At 46.0% G+C, this 18,532-nt stretch overlaps 1 protein-coding gene across 12 annotated transcripts in view; it reads right to left on the bottom strand.

Moving 5' to 3' along the window:
* The window catches only part of PPCDC (phosphopantothenoylcysteine decarboxylase), a 97,355-nt gene that overhangs the window by 21,989 nt on the left and 56,834 nt on the right, over positions 1 to 18,532 (bottom strand). For 9 of the 12 annotated variants that reach the window (XM_030576768.1, XM_030576765.1, XM_030576773.1 and 6 more), the window contains one exon: positions 17,370 to 18,410. The exons of 1 other annotated variant lie outside the window; for it this stretch is intronic. In XM_030576768.1, coding sequence (XP_030432628.1) covers positions 18,253 to 18,410 — 158 coding nt within the window. In that variant the 3' untranslated portion in view covers positions 17,370 to 18,252. Of the gene's footprint in view, positions 1 to 4,470; positions 4,634 to 17,369; positions 18,478 to 18,532 lie in introns of those variants that run through there. 2 more of the 12 variants (XM_030576775.1, XM_030576770.1) reach the window with 2 other exon arrangements.

Here is an 18,532-nt window from a genome sequence, read left to right on the forward strand (position 1 = left end):
TCAGGTCACTGAGAATAGGTCTCCTGAGGCTCAGGCTAGCACTTTATCCACTGGACTGTCCTCTTCTCAAAACCGACAGCAGACAGTATCGTAACCTGCCTATATGCTCCTCCAGAGAATGTCACCATAACATTTGGCTTAAAATAAGACCCTCAGTTCATCTTTGCAGGATCAAGGCCTCAATCTGCATGTTTATTCAGACCAGGTTTTTCCATCAATGAGCACAACCCTGGCAGGGGCAAGCATCTCTGTTCACCGCCACCACTGACGGTGGCTCCCGACTGGGAAATCAAACCCAGGCCTCAGTACAGAATATTAACAAGGAGGAGCATGTCCCCACGGAGTTCACATTCCTAATTAAGCTTCCTTATTTCTGGAAATAATTTTTTGTGGGCAGTCATTGCACCTGCACATTTTAATTGGGCGTTAGCTGGTTCAAAGCAGAGATATCGCTGTAATTGGTGCTGACTAGTCTGTACAAAGCTTTTTGGTCTCAAGACCCCAAGGACTTCCCTTATCAAATAATTCTGTAGCTAAGCTGGCTTTTTATCTATAACATAACTGAGGGAAGACCTGTAAATGACCTGAGAGTGAAAGGATGCTGCAGCTGGAAAGTGATACCACGAAGATGACTGAGAGGAACTATAGTTGCAGATCAGAAGTTGAAGTGCAGAATAGAGTACAGAATAGACCAGATTAAGGACAATTTGAGAGGATGCATGCATAAATCTATATAGAATGAGCTCTGAAACCACCACAACGGAACACAGCTGTTAACTTTGTTAAACAGCCTATCGTATGTTAAGGAAGGCAGAGCGTATCTGAGACTTTGGCTAGTCATCCAGATCTCTTACCTTGAATCCCTCCTTCCAATCCTAAATACAGTGCAGTTCTGAGCCAAAGGTTTTAGTGACTGTCCAATGTAAGGGGTCCAGTGCCAAGAGGAAGTGGACTATAAGCTAGTTCAGACTCCCCTACTTTCTGATGAGCTGAAAAGGCAAACCATACACCAAATCCAGTACAAACATGAACAAACCTGAAAAGCACATGTTCTTTCAACAGATGCAGGGCTTTAACCTGGATAGAACACAACACTGACCCTTGAGAAGGAAGGAGGATTCAAAGGATCCACTCTGCTCCCAGATCCTTGTATCACTCTGTACGCCCTTGCTGTGGGACCTCTGACAAATGAGTCCCTGTAAGCAACATCTGATGGGGAGAAGTATAACTAGTTTTTTACACACAAGTCTGACAATCTCAGCTGAGATTTGGCTAGTAGTTAATTTGAGCTGCTGAATTTAAGCAACAAATGAAAATCTGCTTAATCCTGTGTTCCAATTTGACTGTAATTTGATATGATTGAATGTATAGTATGACAGGCTCCTCACCTGTGTCAGAGACTTCACAGCTGACCATCACTAGGGTCAGTGGAAAACCATGGCAGGGAGAAGGGAATGGGACACATGGGAAACATTTGGGGGCATTTCAAGAACACAATGGCGAATAATTTTCATTGATTTTTTTTTTTTGACATTGTGATAGTCACTACCATGCCCACTCACAGTTAACCAAATCTCCTCCTGCTGGTGTTACTGGCTCCGCGAAATGGCATCAGCAAGAGGAGTCAAGAAAAATCCTCACAGCATGATGGACTACTTGGGCTTTCCCAGGCCAACAGACAGGGCACACTGCTCTGATCAGTTTCCAATTCCAGCAACTTCTAAAACAAAGAAGAAGGTAAGTGTTACTAAAGGGCGCATAGAGGTGGGACTCAGGAGACCTGAGTTATTGTCTCAGCTCTACCACTGCCCTACTGGGCTACCCTGGGCAAGTCATGTCCCCGCTCTGTGCCTCAGTTTCCCCCACCCTTTGTCTTCTCTACATTCTAAGCCAGTGGGTTGCAAACTTTTTTACTGGCAACCCCTTTCACACAGCAAACCTCTGAGTGCAACCCCCCTAATAAATTAAACACATTTTTTAATATATTTAACACCATTATAAATGCTAGAGGCAAGCGGGGTTTGTGGTGGAGAGTGACAGCCTGCGACCCCTTATGTAATAACCTCACAACCCCCTGAGGGGTCCTGACCCCCAGTTTGAGAACCCTGCTCTAAGCTCTCTGAGGCAGGGTTTGACTCTCACTATGTGTTGGCACAGTGCCTAGCACAATGGGGCCCTGATCTTGGTTGCAGCTTCTGGGAACTACAGGAATTAAAACTATAGCTATGGTGGGAGCTTGAGTCTAGTTTTGCACTCACGTTTTCTACCCACAAGGCCTGGGCACTAGAAAGGTCTCCTGAGTCTTCAGGAATGAGAAGCTGGCTTTGCAACTGCACAGAGCCTCCTTTGGCAGGAGGTGGACTGAAGCTTGTAGTCAAAGTGGTCCGGATAGTCAGTCAAGCAGCATCGTTTCCGTTAGGCTGAGAAACTGGGGATGCAAGTCAGTATATGCTTGGTGTTATCTTGTTTACTTACAAAGAATGTACCCACAGGCCTGTCTCCCTGAACACAGCAGAAATAACCAAACGTAGGCAGTTTCCCTGCTTGGAAATCCCCAAGTAAGCCTCTCCAGCAAGATCTGTGCCCAAGAAGCTATGTCCCTCTGCTTCCTCGCACAGTCACACTTTACCTGGCTTTCTTCAACACACACAGTTTACAACTGATATCTTAGACCATGTCTACCATGCAGGTCTATATCAGTAGGACTACATCACTCAGGGGTGTGAAAAATCCATCCCCGACTGACTTAGTTATTACCCGCCCCACCCCAACAGACAGTGCTATAGCCACTGCCTCTTGGGAGCAGAGCCAGCTCAGGCTTTTTAACCACCTCAAGCAGCGAAGGGGAAAAGAAAAGAAAAGAAAAGAAAAGAAAAGAAAAGAAAAGAAAAGAAAAGAAAAGAAAAAGCCGCCATCAGTGGCACTTCGGCGGCAGCTCTACCGCGCCGTTTCATTCCTCAGCTGCAACTCGGCGGTGGGTCCTTCGCTCCAAGGAGGGACTGAGGGACCCACCACCGAATTGCTACCGAAGACCCAGATGTGCCGCCCCTTCCCATTGGCCGCCCCAAGCACCTGCTTCGTTCGCTGGTGCCTGGAGCTGGCCTTGCTTGGGAGGTTAATTAACTACTGTGACGGGAGACGCTCTCCCATTGGTGTCATAGCATCTTCACTAAAGCACTACAGCAGCACAGCTGTACTGTCCTGTAGGTGAGGACAGGCCTTTAGCCCCTGCAATCGCCCTCTTAATCTATCTGGGCTAGTTCAGGGCCAGCCATGCAGCCATTGCTTTGTTTCCTACACAAATGATTGCTCCTTCTGTTGAGCATCTAAGGGCATGGCTAGACTTGCGAGTTAGAGCGCATTAAAGCAGCCCAGTGCACTCTAACTTATGACCCAGCCACACTGGCAAGGCACACAGAGTGCTCTGACTCCACGGCTAGAGTGCTCCTGGTACTCCACCTCAGCGAGTGGAATAACGTTTGATGTGCCCCCACTGGAGTGCTCCTGCGCCAGTGTGGATGACCTGGTCTGTTAATGCGTTCTGATTGGCCTCCAGAAGTGTCCCACAATGCCTGGTCTAGCCACTCTGGTCACCAGTTTGAACTCTACTGCCCAGCCCTCAGGTGACCAACTGTCAGACTCGCCCTTTCAATTCTCTGGGAATTTTGAAAATCCCCTTCCTGTTTGCTCAGCCAGGCGTGGAGTGCTTTCAGCTAATCTTTCCAGGTGACCATGCCTCCACGCGCCAGGCGATCCCCAGTATGGAGCAATGGCAAGGTGCTGGACCTCATCAGTGTTTGGGAGGAGGAAATGTCCAGTCCAAGCTGCACTCCAGCCATAGGAATTACGATACTTTCGGGCAGATATCAAGGGACATAATGGAAAGGGGCCATGACCGGGATGCACTGCAGTGCAGGGTTAAAGTGAAAGAGCTGCAGAATGCCTACCGCAAAGCCCGCAAGGCAAACCGTCGCTCCAGTGCTGCCCCTGCAACCTGCCATTTCTACAAAGAGCTGGACACGATACTTGGGGATGACCCTACCTCCACTGTGAGTACTACCATGGACACTTCAGAGCCCAGTTCAACAAGGTAGGAGGAGGAGAAGCAAAGCAGGAGTGAGGGTGCTGAGGTGGAGGAAGTCATCCCAGAATCCCTAGATGCATGCAGCCAGGAGCTATTCTCAAGCCAAGAGGAAGGTAGTCAGTGGTGGCGGCCATTGCTTCAGGAAGGACAAACACCAGAGGAGGTTCCTGGTAAGCGGCTTTTATTTTGGGAAGGAAGTTATTCGGTAAGGGCTTTTGGGGCGAGAAGGTTAGGACTGCATGCATGCCTAGATGCAGAATATGGCGTGCTGTGCTCTTTCACATTGTGATAATTGGCCTCAATGATCTCTTCAAAGGTCTCAGCCAGAACTTGGGCAATGCGCTTGCACAGGTTTCTTGGGAGAGCCATTGTGGTCCTTGTCCCAGTCGGGCTAACATGTCTGCACCACTGTGCTGTGAGGGGCAGGGGAACCATTGCGGCACACAGGCAAGCTGCATATGGACCAGGGCAGAAGCTGCATTGTAGTAAAAGAGCCTCCTTTGCTTCCAGGTCAATCCTCAGCAGTGAGATATCTTCAAGGACGAACTCCTGTGGAAAATGTGGGGGCAGTGTTCAGTATAGTGTCCCCCTGCAACTGTTGGCTCTCCCCAAAGCACAGAACCCAGATGACAGTACAGCCATGAAACAATCAGTCCCCCTTGAATCTGCGCTTACTCATCATTTTGGGGCTCCCATGGGTTATGTGCGCTCGCTTTGGGACGGGCAAATTATGCTATAGCGTAGACTATGCTTGCCCTCCTTAAGTCCAGGGGAATCATTGCTCTGTCTGGTGTGAACAATGCTACCTCTGTTAAGTGTTGCATTTTGCCTTTACAGATGCACCTTGAGAACTCAGCTGTCTGTGTTATCACCGGCTGGGAGACTGCAAAGAATCAGGAAGAGGCCATGTAGAAGCAAAGAAGACATACTGCATCAAGTAGTGCAGCAGTCACTTAATGAGAATCCAAAAGCGCAGGAGTAGAGGGAGAGCGAAAGGAGGATACGCCAGCAGAATAGAGATCGCTGGCACAAAAGTGCAGAGCTCTGGCAGCAAAGCATGGACTGGCTGATAAGCATCATGGAGCATCAAACAGACTCGATCCAGGTGCTCATACCCATGCAGGCAGAGCACTACCGCCCCCCGCCCGCAGCCTTTGTCCCAAAACTCTTTCCCATGTGCCCCCATGTCACCTCAAACCCACTTTCCCCAATATCCGGGTTCTTATCGCCACCAGCTGCATCCAACACTTGTAGCTTAACTACCCAGCCCTGAAAACTACAACCCTTACCCACTGGACGCAACCCCCATTACCATGCAGTATAGCCATCCTAAAGTGCAGTAGTCATTGCACAGCACTCCAGACAGGACACACGCAAATCTGTGATTGTACCATTCTCCACCCTACCCCTCTATGCTTTTTGTTTCCCAAGGAGTTGTTTTTCTTTTCAATAAATGGATTTTTTGGCTTTGAAAACATTCTTTATTATCGCATAAAGTAAAAGATACCTTAGCCCAGGAAACCAACAAGCACTGCAAGTCAGCGTAGCAAACACAGATTCCTACTAACACTGGAACCACTGCACTTCACTCCCATTCAGGGCACCAGACATTACTGGTGGCTTTCGGCCTCAAATTGCTCCCTCAAGTCATCCCTAATCCTTGCAGCCCCACGCTGAGTCTCTCTAATAGCCCTTCTCTGGCTGTTCAAATTCAGCCTCCAGGGGTTGAACCTCCGAGGTCCATGCCCGAGTGAAGCTTTCACCCTTCCCTTCACAAATGTTATGGAGAGTACAGCACACGGATATAACCATGGGGATGCTGTCATAGGCCAGGCCCAGCTTCTCATACAGAGAGCACCAGGGGACCTTTAAATGGCCAAAAGCACACTCCACAGTCATTCTGCACTGGCTCAGCTTGTTGTTGAACCACTCCTTGCTGCTGTCAAGGCTCCCCGTGCAGGGTTTCATGAGCCACGGCATTAAAGGTTAAGTAGGATCTCCAAGAACCAGAATGGGCATTTCGATTTCACCTATGGTGATCTTCAGGTCTGGGAAAAAAGTCCCAGCTTGCAGCTTCCTGGACAGGCCAGTGTTCTGATAGATGCGTGCTTTATGTACCTTTCCGGGCCAGCCTGCGTTAATGTCAATGAAATGCCCACGGTGATCCACAAGCGCCTAGAGAACCATAGAGAAATACCCCTTCTGATTAATGTACTCGGAAGCTAAGTGGGCTGCTGCCAGAATTCGAATATGCCCCTCCACAGTCAGGGAAAGCCATTTGTGCAAAGCCAGCCACAATGTCATGCACGTTACCCAGAGTCACGGTTCTTCTGAGCAGGATGTGATTAATGGCCCTGCAAACTTGCATCAACACAATTCCAACGGTAGATTTTACCACTCCAAACTGGTTAGCGACTGATCGGTAGCTCTCTGGAGTTGCCAGCTTCCAGACTGCAATAGCCACCCGCTTCTCCACCGTCAAGGCAGCTCTCAATCTCGTATCCTTGCACCACAGGGTGGGGGCGAGCTCATCACACAGTCCCATGAAAGTGGCTTTTCTCATCTGAAAGTTCTGCAGCCACTACTCGTTATCCCAGACTTGCACGACGATGTGATCCTACCACTCAGTGCCTGTTTCCCAAGCCCAAAAGTACCGTTCCATGGTGGTGAGCATGTCCATGAATGCCACAAGCAATCTCATGTTGTATGCATTACTTGAGTCGATATCATCATTGGAGTCCTCACTGTCAGTTTGGATCTTAAGGAATAACTCGACTGCCAAACGTGACATGCTGGCGAGACTTGTCAGCATATTCCTCAGCAGTTCATGCTCCATTCCTGCAGACCAAAAGGGTAGAGCATGCAGCACAAAAAACATTGAAAGTTGACACCAAATGTGGACGGAAGCAGAGGGATTGCTGGGATGCGAACCGATGCATTACAGAGTGTTGGGACAGGACCCAGAATGCCTCGCATCATCCACCCCCTTCCCACAAGCCACAGCGCCAGAATGGGAAGAGGTGCTCTGTGGGACAGCTGCCCAAAATGCAATACTCTCAATGCTGCTGCAAATGCCACAAATGTGGCCATGCCAGTGCACTTGCAGCTGTCAGCATCAACAGACTCTAGTGCTTTCCCTACTGCGCTCTCCGAAGGCTGGTGTAAGTCAAAGTGCTCTACATCTGCAAGTGTAGCCATGCCCTAACAGTGTTTAGTACACACATAGGTTTTAACAAGGTCTATGATTGTGTTTCAAACCTGATGGCAGCTATTAACACTGTTCAACGTAACAATATTACTAGTTATATTGTAGCAGCAGTCAAAGGCTCCATGCAGAACAAAGCCCCATTTGTGTGCTAGGTGTTGTACACAACATTGGTAAAAACAGTCTGAAGGGTCATGTGCTCATCTTCTAAGGATGAAGGGACAGAGAGAATCCTTCCGACCAAAGGTATGTCTACACTTGCAGAGTTTTTGCACTGTAAGTTTCACGGGTGATAGGGAACCGGTGAAAGTGAAGTGCCGGTTTGTGTACTTGCTTAATTCCTCAGGCATCGAAGAGTGTTTACATTAGCAGTACTTCCATCACGAATGAGAGCAGCGCTATAGGGCAGCTATCCCACAGTGCAGCTCTCGCCAGTTTGACGATGGGTCTTGTGGGATGGGAGTGCTGATTGCAGATCAACCTGGGTCCCTACACATCCTCTTCTCCCCAAACACTGATCAGCTCCAGTAGCTCAGCATTGCTTCAAGCAGGGGATCATTTGCTCAGTGGAGCAGGCATTACCCCCTGCCCAGATAAGTGAGCACTCGCCAAGAAAACAGGAAGGGGAGTTTCAAAGTTCCTGGGGCTTTACAGGGGGAGGGGTGGATGTCTGTTTACCTGGCATCAGAGCAGCAGAGCTGCTGGCTAGACTGGTCACGTAGGCACTGTGGGATGTCCTCTGGAGGCTAAAATCTGTGCAAAAGCCTCACTGGTAAGACCTGTATGCCCCTCAAGGAGATGGTTTTCTTTTTGTGGTGAAACTTCTGAGCTTCACAAAAACTCATTGGCAAGCGTAGATGCTCCGGTGGTTTTTGCACAAAAAAGAGACTTTTTCTGCTCTAAATGGCAAGTGTGGACATGCCCCAAGGCAGAGTGAGAGAACAGCCCTGCTCTGCAGAACAAGTGAGAAAAAGGGATTGGAGAACTTCAAAATCTTTTCAGAGGCACTTTTTACTCTAGGGCCTGGTCTACGCTAAAAGGTTAGTTCCATGTAAGTCACTTTGCATTGATCTATTTGTGCATGTGTCTATGCACAAATTTGTTTCAGACTGATGTAACTGCCCCATTATGGCAATGCAACCACCTCCCCAAATGACGTAGAGCCATGCTTGAGACTGAGGTCAACTTGCAATCTGACAGTGCAAGCATAGACAATGCATTACTTGTGTCAACTCTCACAATTCTCCAGCAGCTGTCCCACAATGCCCCATTATCTATGACAGTGACCGCTCTGATCACAATTGTAAACGCTACTGCCCAGGAGTCAGAGGCCAGAAGCAACCCTCTCCTCACATTTTGAAATGCCTTTTCCTGGCAGCCCTCCTTGGCAGGCATACCTAGCAGCTCACTCTTGTGGTATGGCAACCATGCCAGCTTGACTAGACACACTCCTGCCTGGAGTTAACAGGAACTATTGGAGCTCCTAGACTTGCAGGGAGAAGAGGCTGTACAGGCACAACTACAGCCCAGCTGTGGAAATATGGACACCTAGCAGCAGACTGCATGGAGATACAAGCAGAGATATGACAGGTATGAGCAGCAGTGTTGTGTGAAAGTCAAGGAACTTTACCATGGATACCACAAGGTGGGGAGCGCAACAATAGATCTGGTGCTGAGCCACAGACCCGCTGCTTCTACGAGGAACTGTATGCCATATTTGGCACAGACTCCACCAACACCCCACCGACCACTGGGGATACTTCAGAGGAGCCTAAGATAGAGACCCCTGCTGTGAACAGTGAGGAGAGTGGGGGAAAAACTGCAGGGGACTCTAGACATGCTGTGTGCCAGGATCTGTTTGAGTCTCTGCCACAGTCTAGTCAGTCCCACCAGACGAGCACAGATCAGTCTGATGAAGGAGAAGAGAACTCGGGAGCGCGCATACATTTTTCCTTAGAGTGTTTTAATTTAAAGATGGTGCCTGGCCCATCCCCAAGTTAACAAGACAAAGGTATCAACTTTTCATTGTTTTAGTTGTACAAGAAGATGTGGAGGTACAACCAAGACAGGTAGAGTTGGCACCTGCTTTCCTTTCCCCTGTTGGTTTAGGCAGGGTGGAGTCCATCTGGAGCACTTTTTATATGCATAAAAATATACCTTTTATCCTCCTGAAAGATCGCCATGAAAGGAGATACTGTGAAATCCTCTCCCAAAAGTTTCTAGGGATGGCTGACTTATTTCTTCCTCCCCGGTAAGACACTTTCCGACACCACTTCGCGATGAGTTAGGTTGGAGACATTGCAGTAAACAGGCTAGTGGCATATGGGCCCGTGCAGCTTCAGGATGCCAGCAGCTGTGTTCTCTGTACCTTTGTTATCCTTTGTAGTGAGATATCAGCTAAAATCACCACCTCCTGTTGAAACTAGTGCCAGCAGTCAGTGCCATTTGTTTATGCTTAGACCCATGGAATAGGGATGAAAATGGAATAGGGATGAAAATGTTATAGCTTCGTGCAACAGAAAATCACTCATCACAGTTGGGGTCAATAGTGGTGCTGTGCTGAGGTGCTCCAAAGCTGGTGTCAATAAGCAAGTCGTATTAACATTGTTGATGGGAATAAGGAGACGGAGTTTTGAAACTTTTCTTTCCCTTTCTATTGTGACAGTAAATCACAGTATCTGTCTGTTTTTATCAGGAGCTTCTGGTGTGGTGACCTTCAGGGTGCCTCTTTCACACCCGCAGAAAGACTATCCTGATCAGGAGAAAGAAGAGGATGACTGAGGACGTGTTCTGCAGAGTCCTACAAGCCAAGCATCAGACCATGACCAACAGATTTGGAGGACCCATATGACCAACAGCATGTAGAAAGACACAGAAGATAGGAAAAAAGCCCAGGCGTTCCATCAGGAAAAGGAGAGGGAAATGCACCAGGACATAATGGGTCTTCTTCAAGCAGAAAACCCAAATTCTTCAGATCCTGGTTGATTTACAGGTCCAAAAATCCAGGACTCTCCACTCTTTGCAGTTCCTGGAGAATGCCTGAACCCTCTGAACTATGTGGCATAATGGGACACACCAGTACCCATACCACTCCACACTGAAAGACAGCAAGAAAAACCACAGCTTCATATAACACTGACCTGTGACAACCACAGTTGGTGTACGTACACCCACAATGGACTACATTTGTGCATTCAAATGGACATAATGTTTCCTTCCTTTCTAATTTTAAATTTGCACCTCACTAAGTTATGTTAAAGATTTCTATAACATTGCCTGTGGATTTTTTTGCACATTATTTTCTGCAGTATTTTTTCCTACCAATTTAAGTGCTATTCTGGAGAATCAAATTACCTTCATTAGTTCCAACAAATATCGCAGAACAGTGTTTAAAGGAAACAGTACTTGTAAACGTACACCAACCATCACAGAATTTACTGCTTTTGGAAAACACCCTGTCATATTTATAAACGTACAGCAAGCACTACCCAATTCTTAGCAGAAACCAAAACTCCAGCAGAAAACACTACTGAGGCTGACTGTTAAATTGCTCTTTCAGAGTCTCCCTCAACCACATAGCTCCACGCTGGAGTCCTGTAATAGCCCTTGTGTCCACAACAGGCAGCTATAGCCATTGGGACATTTGTCTCACTGAGATCCAATGTAGTGAGAAAACAATGCCAGTGTCCCTTCAACCTACCAAAAGCACATTCAGCTGTCATTCTGCACCTGCTAAGATGGTAGCTGAATCTTTTTCCTTAGTGCTGTAGAAATGGCCAGTGTATGGAGCCAGGAGAGCAACGGGTAGGCTAGGTCCCTCAGAATCACTTTTGGCAGCCTCATTTCAATATTACCAATGCGAACCCGCCAGTTGGGAAAGAAAGTCCCGGCTTGCAGCTTTCTGAACAGTCTTCTGTTCTTAAAGATGTGAGTATCATGCACCTTCTCTGACCAGCCTACACTGATATTGGTGAAGCATTACAGTGATCCACCAATGCTTGCATAACCATAAAAAAGTAACCTTATCTATTGAGTGCGCTGGGGCAAGGAGGATTGATGCCAAAAAAAGGGATTCCCTCCCTCCCCTGCAGTCCGGGAACCCTATTGCTGCAAACGCATTCACTATTTTTTTTGCATATTGCCAAGAGTCACAGTCCTGTGTGGCAGAAGACAGCTAATGGCCCTACACTCTTGCATGACAATGGCCCCCACTGTGGATTTTCCAACTCCAAAATGGTTTCCCACTTACCAGTAGCAATTCGACATTGTGAGCTTCCAAAGTGAAATTGCCACTCACTTCTTCATCGTCAATGCAGCTCTCATTCTTGTGTCCATGCACTGGAGGAAGCTCGGCCCACAAATCCAGGCACCTAGCCTTTCGCATCCAAAAGTTTTGCAGCCACTGCTCATCATCCAAACCTGGATTATAATGTGATCCCACCAGTCAATGTTCATTTTGCAGGCCCAGAAGCAGTGCTTCACCATCTGCAGCTGCTCTGTGAACACCACCACTAAGCTTGAATTATTTTTTGCTATGTCCTTCAGCAAACCATCTTCAAAGAAATCATAATCTCTGTTGTTGTGGTACTTCCTGTGGGTCTGCCAATACAGGAGAATCACTTCTTACATTTGGTCATCTTTACACAATTCCATCACTATAAATTCGCTATCACTCTGTGATCTTCTGTGTACTGCCTTACTGTTTCTTTAAATAACTCTTCATCTTTGTCACAGCCATGGGCACCCCATTGCACCCCTTCTTGGTCAACTGTGGCAATGGAGGCACTCTTTCCTTCTGTACCCTCCTCTGGAGTGGGTCTCCTTGGCTTTTCCCACATGGGTTGGTCACTCCCATTCCCTCTGGCCAAACAAATTTAAACCCTTCCAGTGTATTTAAGTAACTGGTCAGACCCTAAGATGGCTTCTCTCAGCTGGCCTTTTCAAAGGCCGTCACTTTGGGTTAATCTGGGCTGGCAGAAAAGTCTTTAAAAATTAAGCAGAAACTCAATGGAGTCACAGTCTTCTTTTCAGGGTAGCAGACCTGAAGGTTTCTCTCGTCCTGGGGGCCCCTCAGAAGAATTAAAACTACAGACAAAATCAAGTATCACTGAAGCATCTTCTGCCCCTCTCTGGGCTTGAGTGTCTCGCCCTTCTCAGGCTCCTCTACAACTCTCAATCGCTCTTCAGCAACAGCAGTCCATAGGACTGCCTGCCTGGAGCCTCACTCTTGGTTCAGGACTCATCAAATGAACTTGCTCCACTCCTGTACTTCTCCCCAATTCAGCTTAACTGCTCTCATGTACAGCCAGCCTCCAACTGCCTGTCTTTCCTCCTTTTAAATCCAACGTGCAGTCCAGGTGTAGTGGGAGAGGGCTAGCTGAAAATGGCTGGCTGGCCAAAGGCCTCCTGGCCCTTACAGGGGCAGACTCCCTTGTTACAATCCCCTTTATAAAATATTTCTAAGATCTCAGTGCCAGCATTACCCCCCTTTAATTTCAATGATCCTATGTCATTATAGGGCTATATTGAGACACTGTTCTTGAATCCTCTATCTAAACCATTCTATAGGATGAGTGTTTTGTTTTTTTGCCACTCTACCACGATGGGTCATTGTAAAATAAACAATGTCCGAGAAGAAGCAGTAAGCAAAAGGATTCTGTTACTTCCATGCGTGGCTGCATTGTAATATAACACTGTCCTTTGGGATGTTACATCTGGCCATAAGAGTTGGATGTTCTCATTTCTCAAAATTCAGTGCAGTACAATAATAAATAAAAGTACATTGCTGGTTAATTATATTCGGCTTTGCCTTTGTCAGATATGTTACAGCTAAAGACTATATGTCTATGGACAGGTGTTATTCTTAATAATCACCAAAAATCTATCACCATCAGTGCTTCTTCATAAAGTTGCAGCCCACTCAGAGCTGCAGGGGAAGCCTCTGCGCATCCCCTGTGATGTTGAGATCTCTCTGCTTCTTGCTGAGGTTCCTGCTGCTGAACTCTGCAAAATCTGCTCTCTTCAAAAAGAAAAGCACCTCACTTCCTGTTGCAAAGAGCTTTCGAAGATGTAAACCACACCACTCCCTGGCTTGCAGAAAGGCGTCTCCAGCATAACAGCTGCAAAAGTGTGAATGCCACCACCCACCTCAAACAGGAGTCAACCCCGCAGCCCGTGCACACAAACATCTGGAATCAGGGCTCTTAAAAAAAGATATTTCACAATATTTACTATAGTGACAGGCACCCTATATATACCTATAAAAGATAGCAGAGGAAAAATATTTAGGATCATATCTGTACCTGGCAACTCTACCAGATACCACGATGATGGATGGGCAGGAAGATCAATCATTTATTTATATATATACACGATCTGCAAAGGACAAAGAATTGAGTTTGTGCTTTTTTTTTTTTTTTTTTTAAATTGTTCATGTTGTAATAAAAGAAAGTGTGAATATGGGAGATTTATTTTTGACTTGCTTGTTTTTTCACTTTAGTAATATCAGAAATATCACATTGCGTGTTCCCTGAGGTTTGCTGGAGGTGTTTTTGGAGGTTTTAGGCCTTGCTAGAGCAGGCTTTAGAAGGCATTTGCTAAAATGTGCTAACAGCCTCATGTAGACAAAGTACTGTGCCTGTGGGCTTGTTTTCACTGGAAAGTTACCTCAAGTTATAACTTCAGTGTTGTCCATAGCTTGTGTCCAGTCCACACAGGAAAACCTTACATTCCCTCATGATGATGCTTTTATCTGGAGTGGGCTGACCTGAAGAAGGCTAGAGCCTGAGATGGCACAATTTGTAGGTGTGACAGGATCACAGAAACCCCCTGGGAACTGCCACCTGATGTGCCAAGACTACTTCTACCCCTGCTTTCCCTGACAGCTCAGGACTCCAGCACCCTGTCCTGCTGAGCCAGACACTCCCGCCTGCTTCAACAAAGACCCGGGGTCTGAATTACTTACCCTAAAGCTGCAGGTTTACCTGAAAGCAGCTCACAGAAGTGTTCCTGTCTTTAACACTCAGATGCCCAAATCCCAATAGGGTCTAAACCCAAATAAATCCGTTTTACTCTGTATAACGCTTATACAGGGTAAATTCATAAATTGTTTGCCCTCTGTAACACTGATAGAGAGATATGCATGGCTGTTTGCTCCCCCCAGGTATTAATACATACTCTGAGTTCATTAATAAGTAAAAAGTGATTTTATTAAATACAGAAAGTAGGATTTAAGTGGTTCCAAATAGTAACAGACAGAACAAAGTAAGTCACCAAGCAAAATAAAATAAAATGCACAAATCTATGTCTAATCAAACTGAATATAGATAAGATCCTCACCAGTTCCAGAATGCTCCCTGTTACAGACTAATCTCCTTTTAGCCTGGGTCCAGCAATCACTCACACCACTTTGTTCCAGTTTCTTCCAAGAAGCCTGGGAGGAGGAGGAGTCTCCCTCTTTAGCCAGCTGAAGACAAAATGGAGGTGTCTCCCAGGGGTTTAAATAGACTTTTTCTTGTGGGTGACGATCCCCTCCTCACTCCTATGTAAAGTCCAGCTCCAAGATGGAGTTCTGGAGTCACCTGGGCAAGTGACATGTCCATGCATGACTCTCAGTCTTTACAGGCAGAAGCCACTGTCCACGTGGTATCTTGTATGTCTCCAGAAAGACTTCTTATGTGGATTGGAGAATTCCAAGATGCATTGTTCCCCAAATGCTTCCTGATCGGGTACTTAACCTTGCAAATTCCTTCCTAAAGAAGCTGACCAAATGCCTCACAAAGCTTACTTAGAAATCAAGCAAGTATAAGCCAATATTCTTAACCTCAAGTACAAAGTGATATATGTGTACAAATAGGATGAATAGATATAGTAGACCATAACCTTTACAGAGATATGTTACATGGTACAAGCAGCACAAAACATATTCCAGTTATGTCATATTCCCATAAAGCATTATGGGGTACAGCGTCACAGTAGGCTCCTAACATCACCACTTGGTAGTGTGGACACAAGCTATCTCCATTTGATTGCCTCCAAAACATTCCCACAATTTCTTCCATGTGCCCAGAAAGAACAGAAAAGTTCTCCCACAATGTACTAGGAAAAAACTTACAGAGCAGCAGTCACAGCTTAGAGCAGAACCATGAAATGTGCACCCAGAAATCTTAATACCCCATACAAGTGACTGTAGCCCCAGTGGGATGCAACAACTCAAGTGTTATTTTACTGTGTAATCAGGTCACTCTTAGGCCAGGTCAACACTAAAAGGTGAGGTTGACCAAGCTACGTCGCTCAGGGGTGTGAAAATTCCACATCCCTGAGCAACATAGTTAAACTGACCTAAGTCCCTATGTATACCTAGCTAGCTACCGCCTCTCAGGGGGGTGGACTACCTATGCCAACAGGAGAACCCATCCCGTCAGTGGAGTAGTGTCCATACTGAAACACTGCAGCTGTGGTGCTGTAGCATTTCAAGTGTAGACAAGCCCATAGCCTCACTCAAACTAGGCTAACTCTAGAGAAGTAACTTGAGTGTAGATAATTTGAGTTAACCCCGCAGTTAAGACACACCCTTTAACATGAACTAAACTGGATGAGTTTCTAGGCTTTAACTCAGCCAGTATAACTAACGTGTTAAAGGCACACTGCATCGTTTGCACTAGTCTGCTCAGATATGTTAGCTAGCCTTCCAAATCCTACTCTAGATAAAGGCCCTAGATATGGATCCTGAGTTTTCTCAGCCCTTAAAAGCAAGGGGTACGGGCACTGAGTCTTTAGCAAAAAGAGCTTTAGTTCTAATTACTTATTCACACATTTGAGTTAAACTTGTGCTGCTCCCCCCTTGCCCCTCCCCCCCCAAAAGAATTCTAAACAAAATGTGAACAAACAATACTGTCAGTTAATTGGGTTCCACTTGCATGCTGTCTGTGATGTCACAATCACACTAATCCTCCAGTCATCCGTGGAGATTTTCAAGAAATATAGGGCAGATAAGGCCAGAATTTATAATGTCAAAAGAACAAAACAAACCCCTCCCCTCAAACATTTCAGATCCACTATACATCTGAAAGCAGCAAAAAAAGGGCAAAAGTCCAGTTTTCCTTCTTCTCTGTTTCAAAGATCACCTTTATGAGATATCCCTCATTTGATGCCTAATATACTATTACCCCTTTTACACTGAAGTGGTTAGCCAAAACTCAGGGTCCTGAGGGCTGTTTCAGTTAGTGGGGGAAAACTGATGATAGAGCAGGTGTCTTTGATGCAATTCTATTTACAAAGTACGTACGAAGTCCTGTTTGTTTGAGCACAGCAAGAATTAAACAGCAGGACACAGTTTCTCTGATCACAGCTTCAAGCCCCTTCCTAGCCAGAAGTCAGCCCAAAAGCACTCTAAGTTTTTTCCTCAGATCTACGCTTCCAATGCTTCTGTTGTTGTGTCTGATGCTTCCTTGGAGCCTTGTCAGCCTCTCTTCCACAGACAAAAGTTCACAAAACAATACCCAGCAAAACCCCTCTGCCTCCATGTGCAGGGCAGTCACATGTTCCTGTGTTTTGGATGGAGGCTGCTATTGTTTCAGCTATATAGTTCCATAAAGGAGTTGAACTGTCTCTTACATTTATCTCAAATGAAAAGTAGCTGTTACACCCACTGGTTTCAACGAAGTTTAAACTAACCCATGCTGACACCATGACCCATATCCAATAAGAAGCTACTCTAAGAAGTGTCCACTCAGGTTTCCAAGCAGTGATCATGCAAAGGATCACATAATGGCACACTAATGTCTGATATTGTACCACAGGTAAAACAGAGCGGGGTCCTTTAAGAAAAAGCTCCCTCCTTTATTTTTCAGACAGTTCTCTTTTATTTCCTTAAGGGGTCATCTCACTGTCTGCTCATATTTCCTCATGCTATGGATCAAGTTCTACTCTAATATATATTTATACAACTTCATTGGCATAATCTCCACTGGACTCTCTCTTTTGGCTCTGAAATTGTAAAATTCCTTTTATTCAGTGATCTGCAAGTGCTTTACAATTATATTAGCCTCACAAGACAGTTTTGTGTTATTTCCAGTTTAGCCTTTTTTTTTTTTTTTTTTTTTAAACAGATGAGGAACTGCAGCACATAGAGGGTAAGTGATTTTTCCAATCCCACAGAGCAAATCAGTTGCACAACCAGGAATAGAACCCAAGGGTCCCAATTCTCATTCCATTATAACCACCAGCAGAACACATTCTCTCTTCAAAGGTTCTGTAGTCACTCAGTGATGGCCTTATCCAAAGTCCAGTAAAGTCAATGGAAGTCTTTTCTAGCGATGTCAATGGGCTTTGGATCAGGCCCTGTGTCAGCATCACAAAGCTATTCTAATAGACTAATAATAAGAGACTTTTCCCACAAACATGGGGAAACCCCACAAGTCAGTCACCCTCACAATGTGACACTGCTAGAGGCAGAAGCCATCAGGCCACCACTCTAAAACGAGGATTCTAACTGCTACTGTGGAACAGTATCACCCAGCCCAACATCCCTGCTACCCTTAAGGCTGTGACATTAGACTCTCATCTGTCTTTATCCTCAGCAAATATGGGTCCCCATGGGGCCTGCTCTACATCAGTAAAGAAGCCAAAGTGGGAAAGTTCAGAAGCCTTTTTATTTGTGTAGCATCGATAAGGAAACTAAACACTCCATGATAACCTTTCATGCTAAGGAGCTCAAAGGTTGCCTAATATGTAGGTTCTGTACAGAAGGCCTTATATTTGATTGTGACTAGTTAAAAATAAACTCTAGTATCTGTAAACAAACCCCCGTGGTCTGCTGACTGCAGCACCCTCCCCAGTCCACTCCCATCCCCTTCAGGTGGAAGGATCGCATTTCAAAGAAGGAGGATGAACTGTGGGACCCTTGCAGGTCTAACGGCTGGTGTCCATGGTCAGGATTTCCCAACTTTCTCACATTATGCAGTTAATTTTCAATTTCAAAAGGAGCATTAAAGTCTCTTGGGAACAGCTGCCCCAGGCTTTCCAGAGTGGCCAAACGTGTTGATTCTAAGACCTGCAGCATACTGCCGGGCACAGCCAAAGGTTCTTTTTGGTTTATGTTTGACGTCTGCATCTCCACACCTCAATGGATACAAAAGGGCAAAGGTCAATACAAGGCATGTGCTCTCTTTCAATGTATTCTCTTCTCCTGTGATGTTAAAAAATAACATTCAAGTAATTTAGAAACTGCACATCAGCCACCA

The sequence above is a fragment of the Gopherus evgoodei genome, chromosome 10 (genome assembly GCF_007399415.2).
Source record: "Gopherus evgoodei ecotype Sinaloan lineage chromosome 10, rGopEvg1_v1.p, whole genome shotgun sequence".
NCBI lineage: Eukaryota > Metazoa > Chordata > Testudines > Testudinidae > Gopherus > Gopherus evgoodei.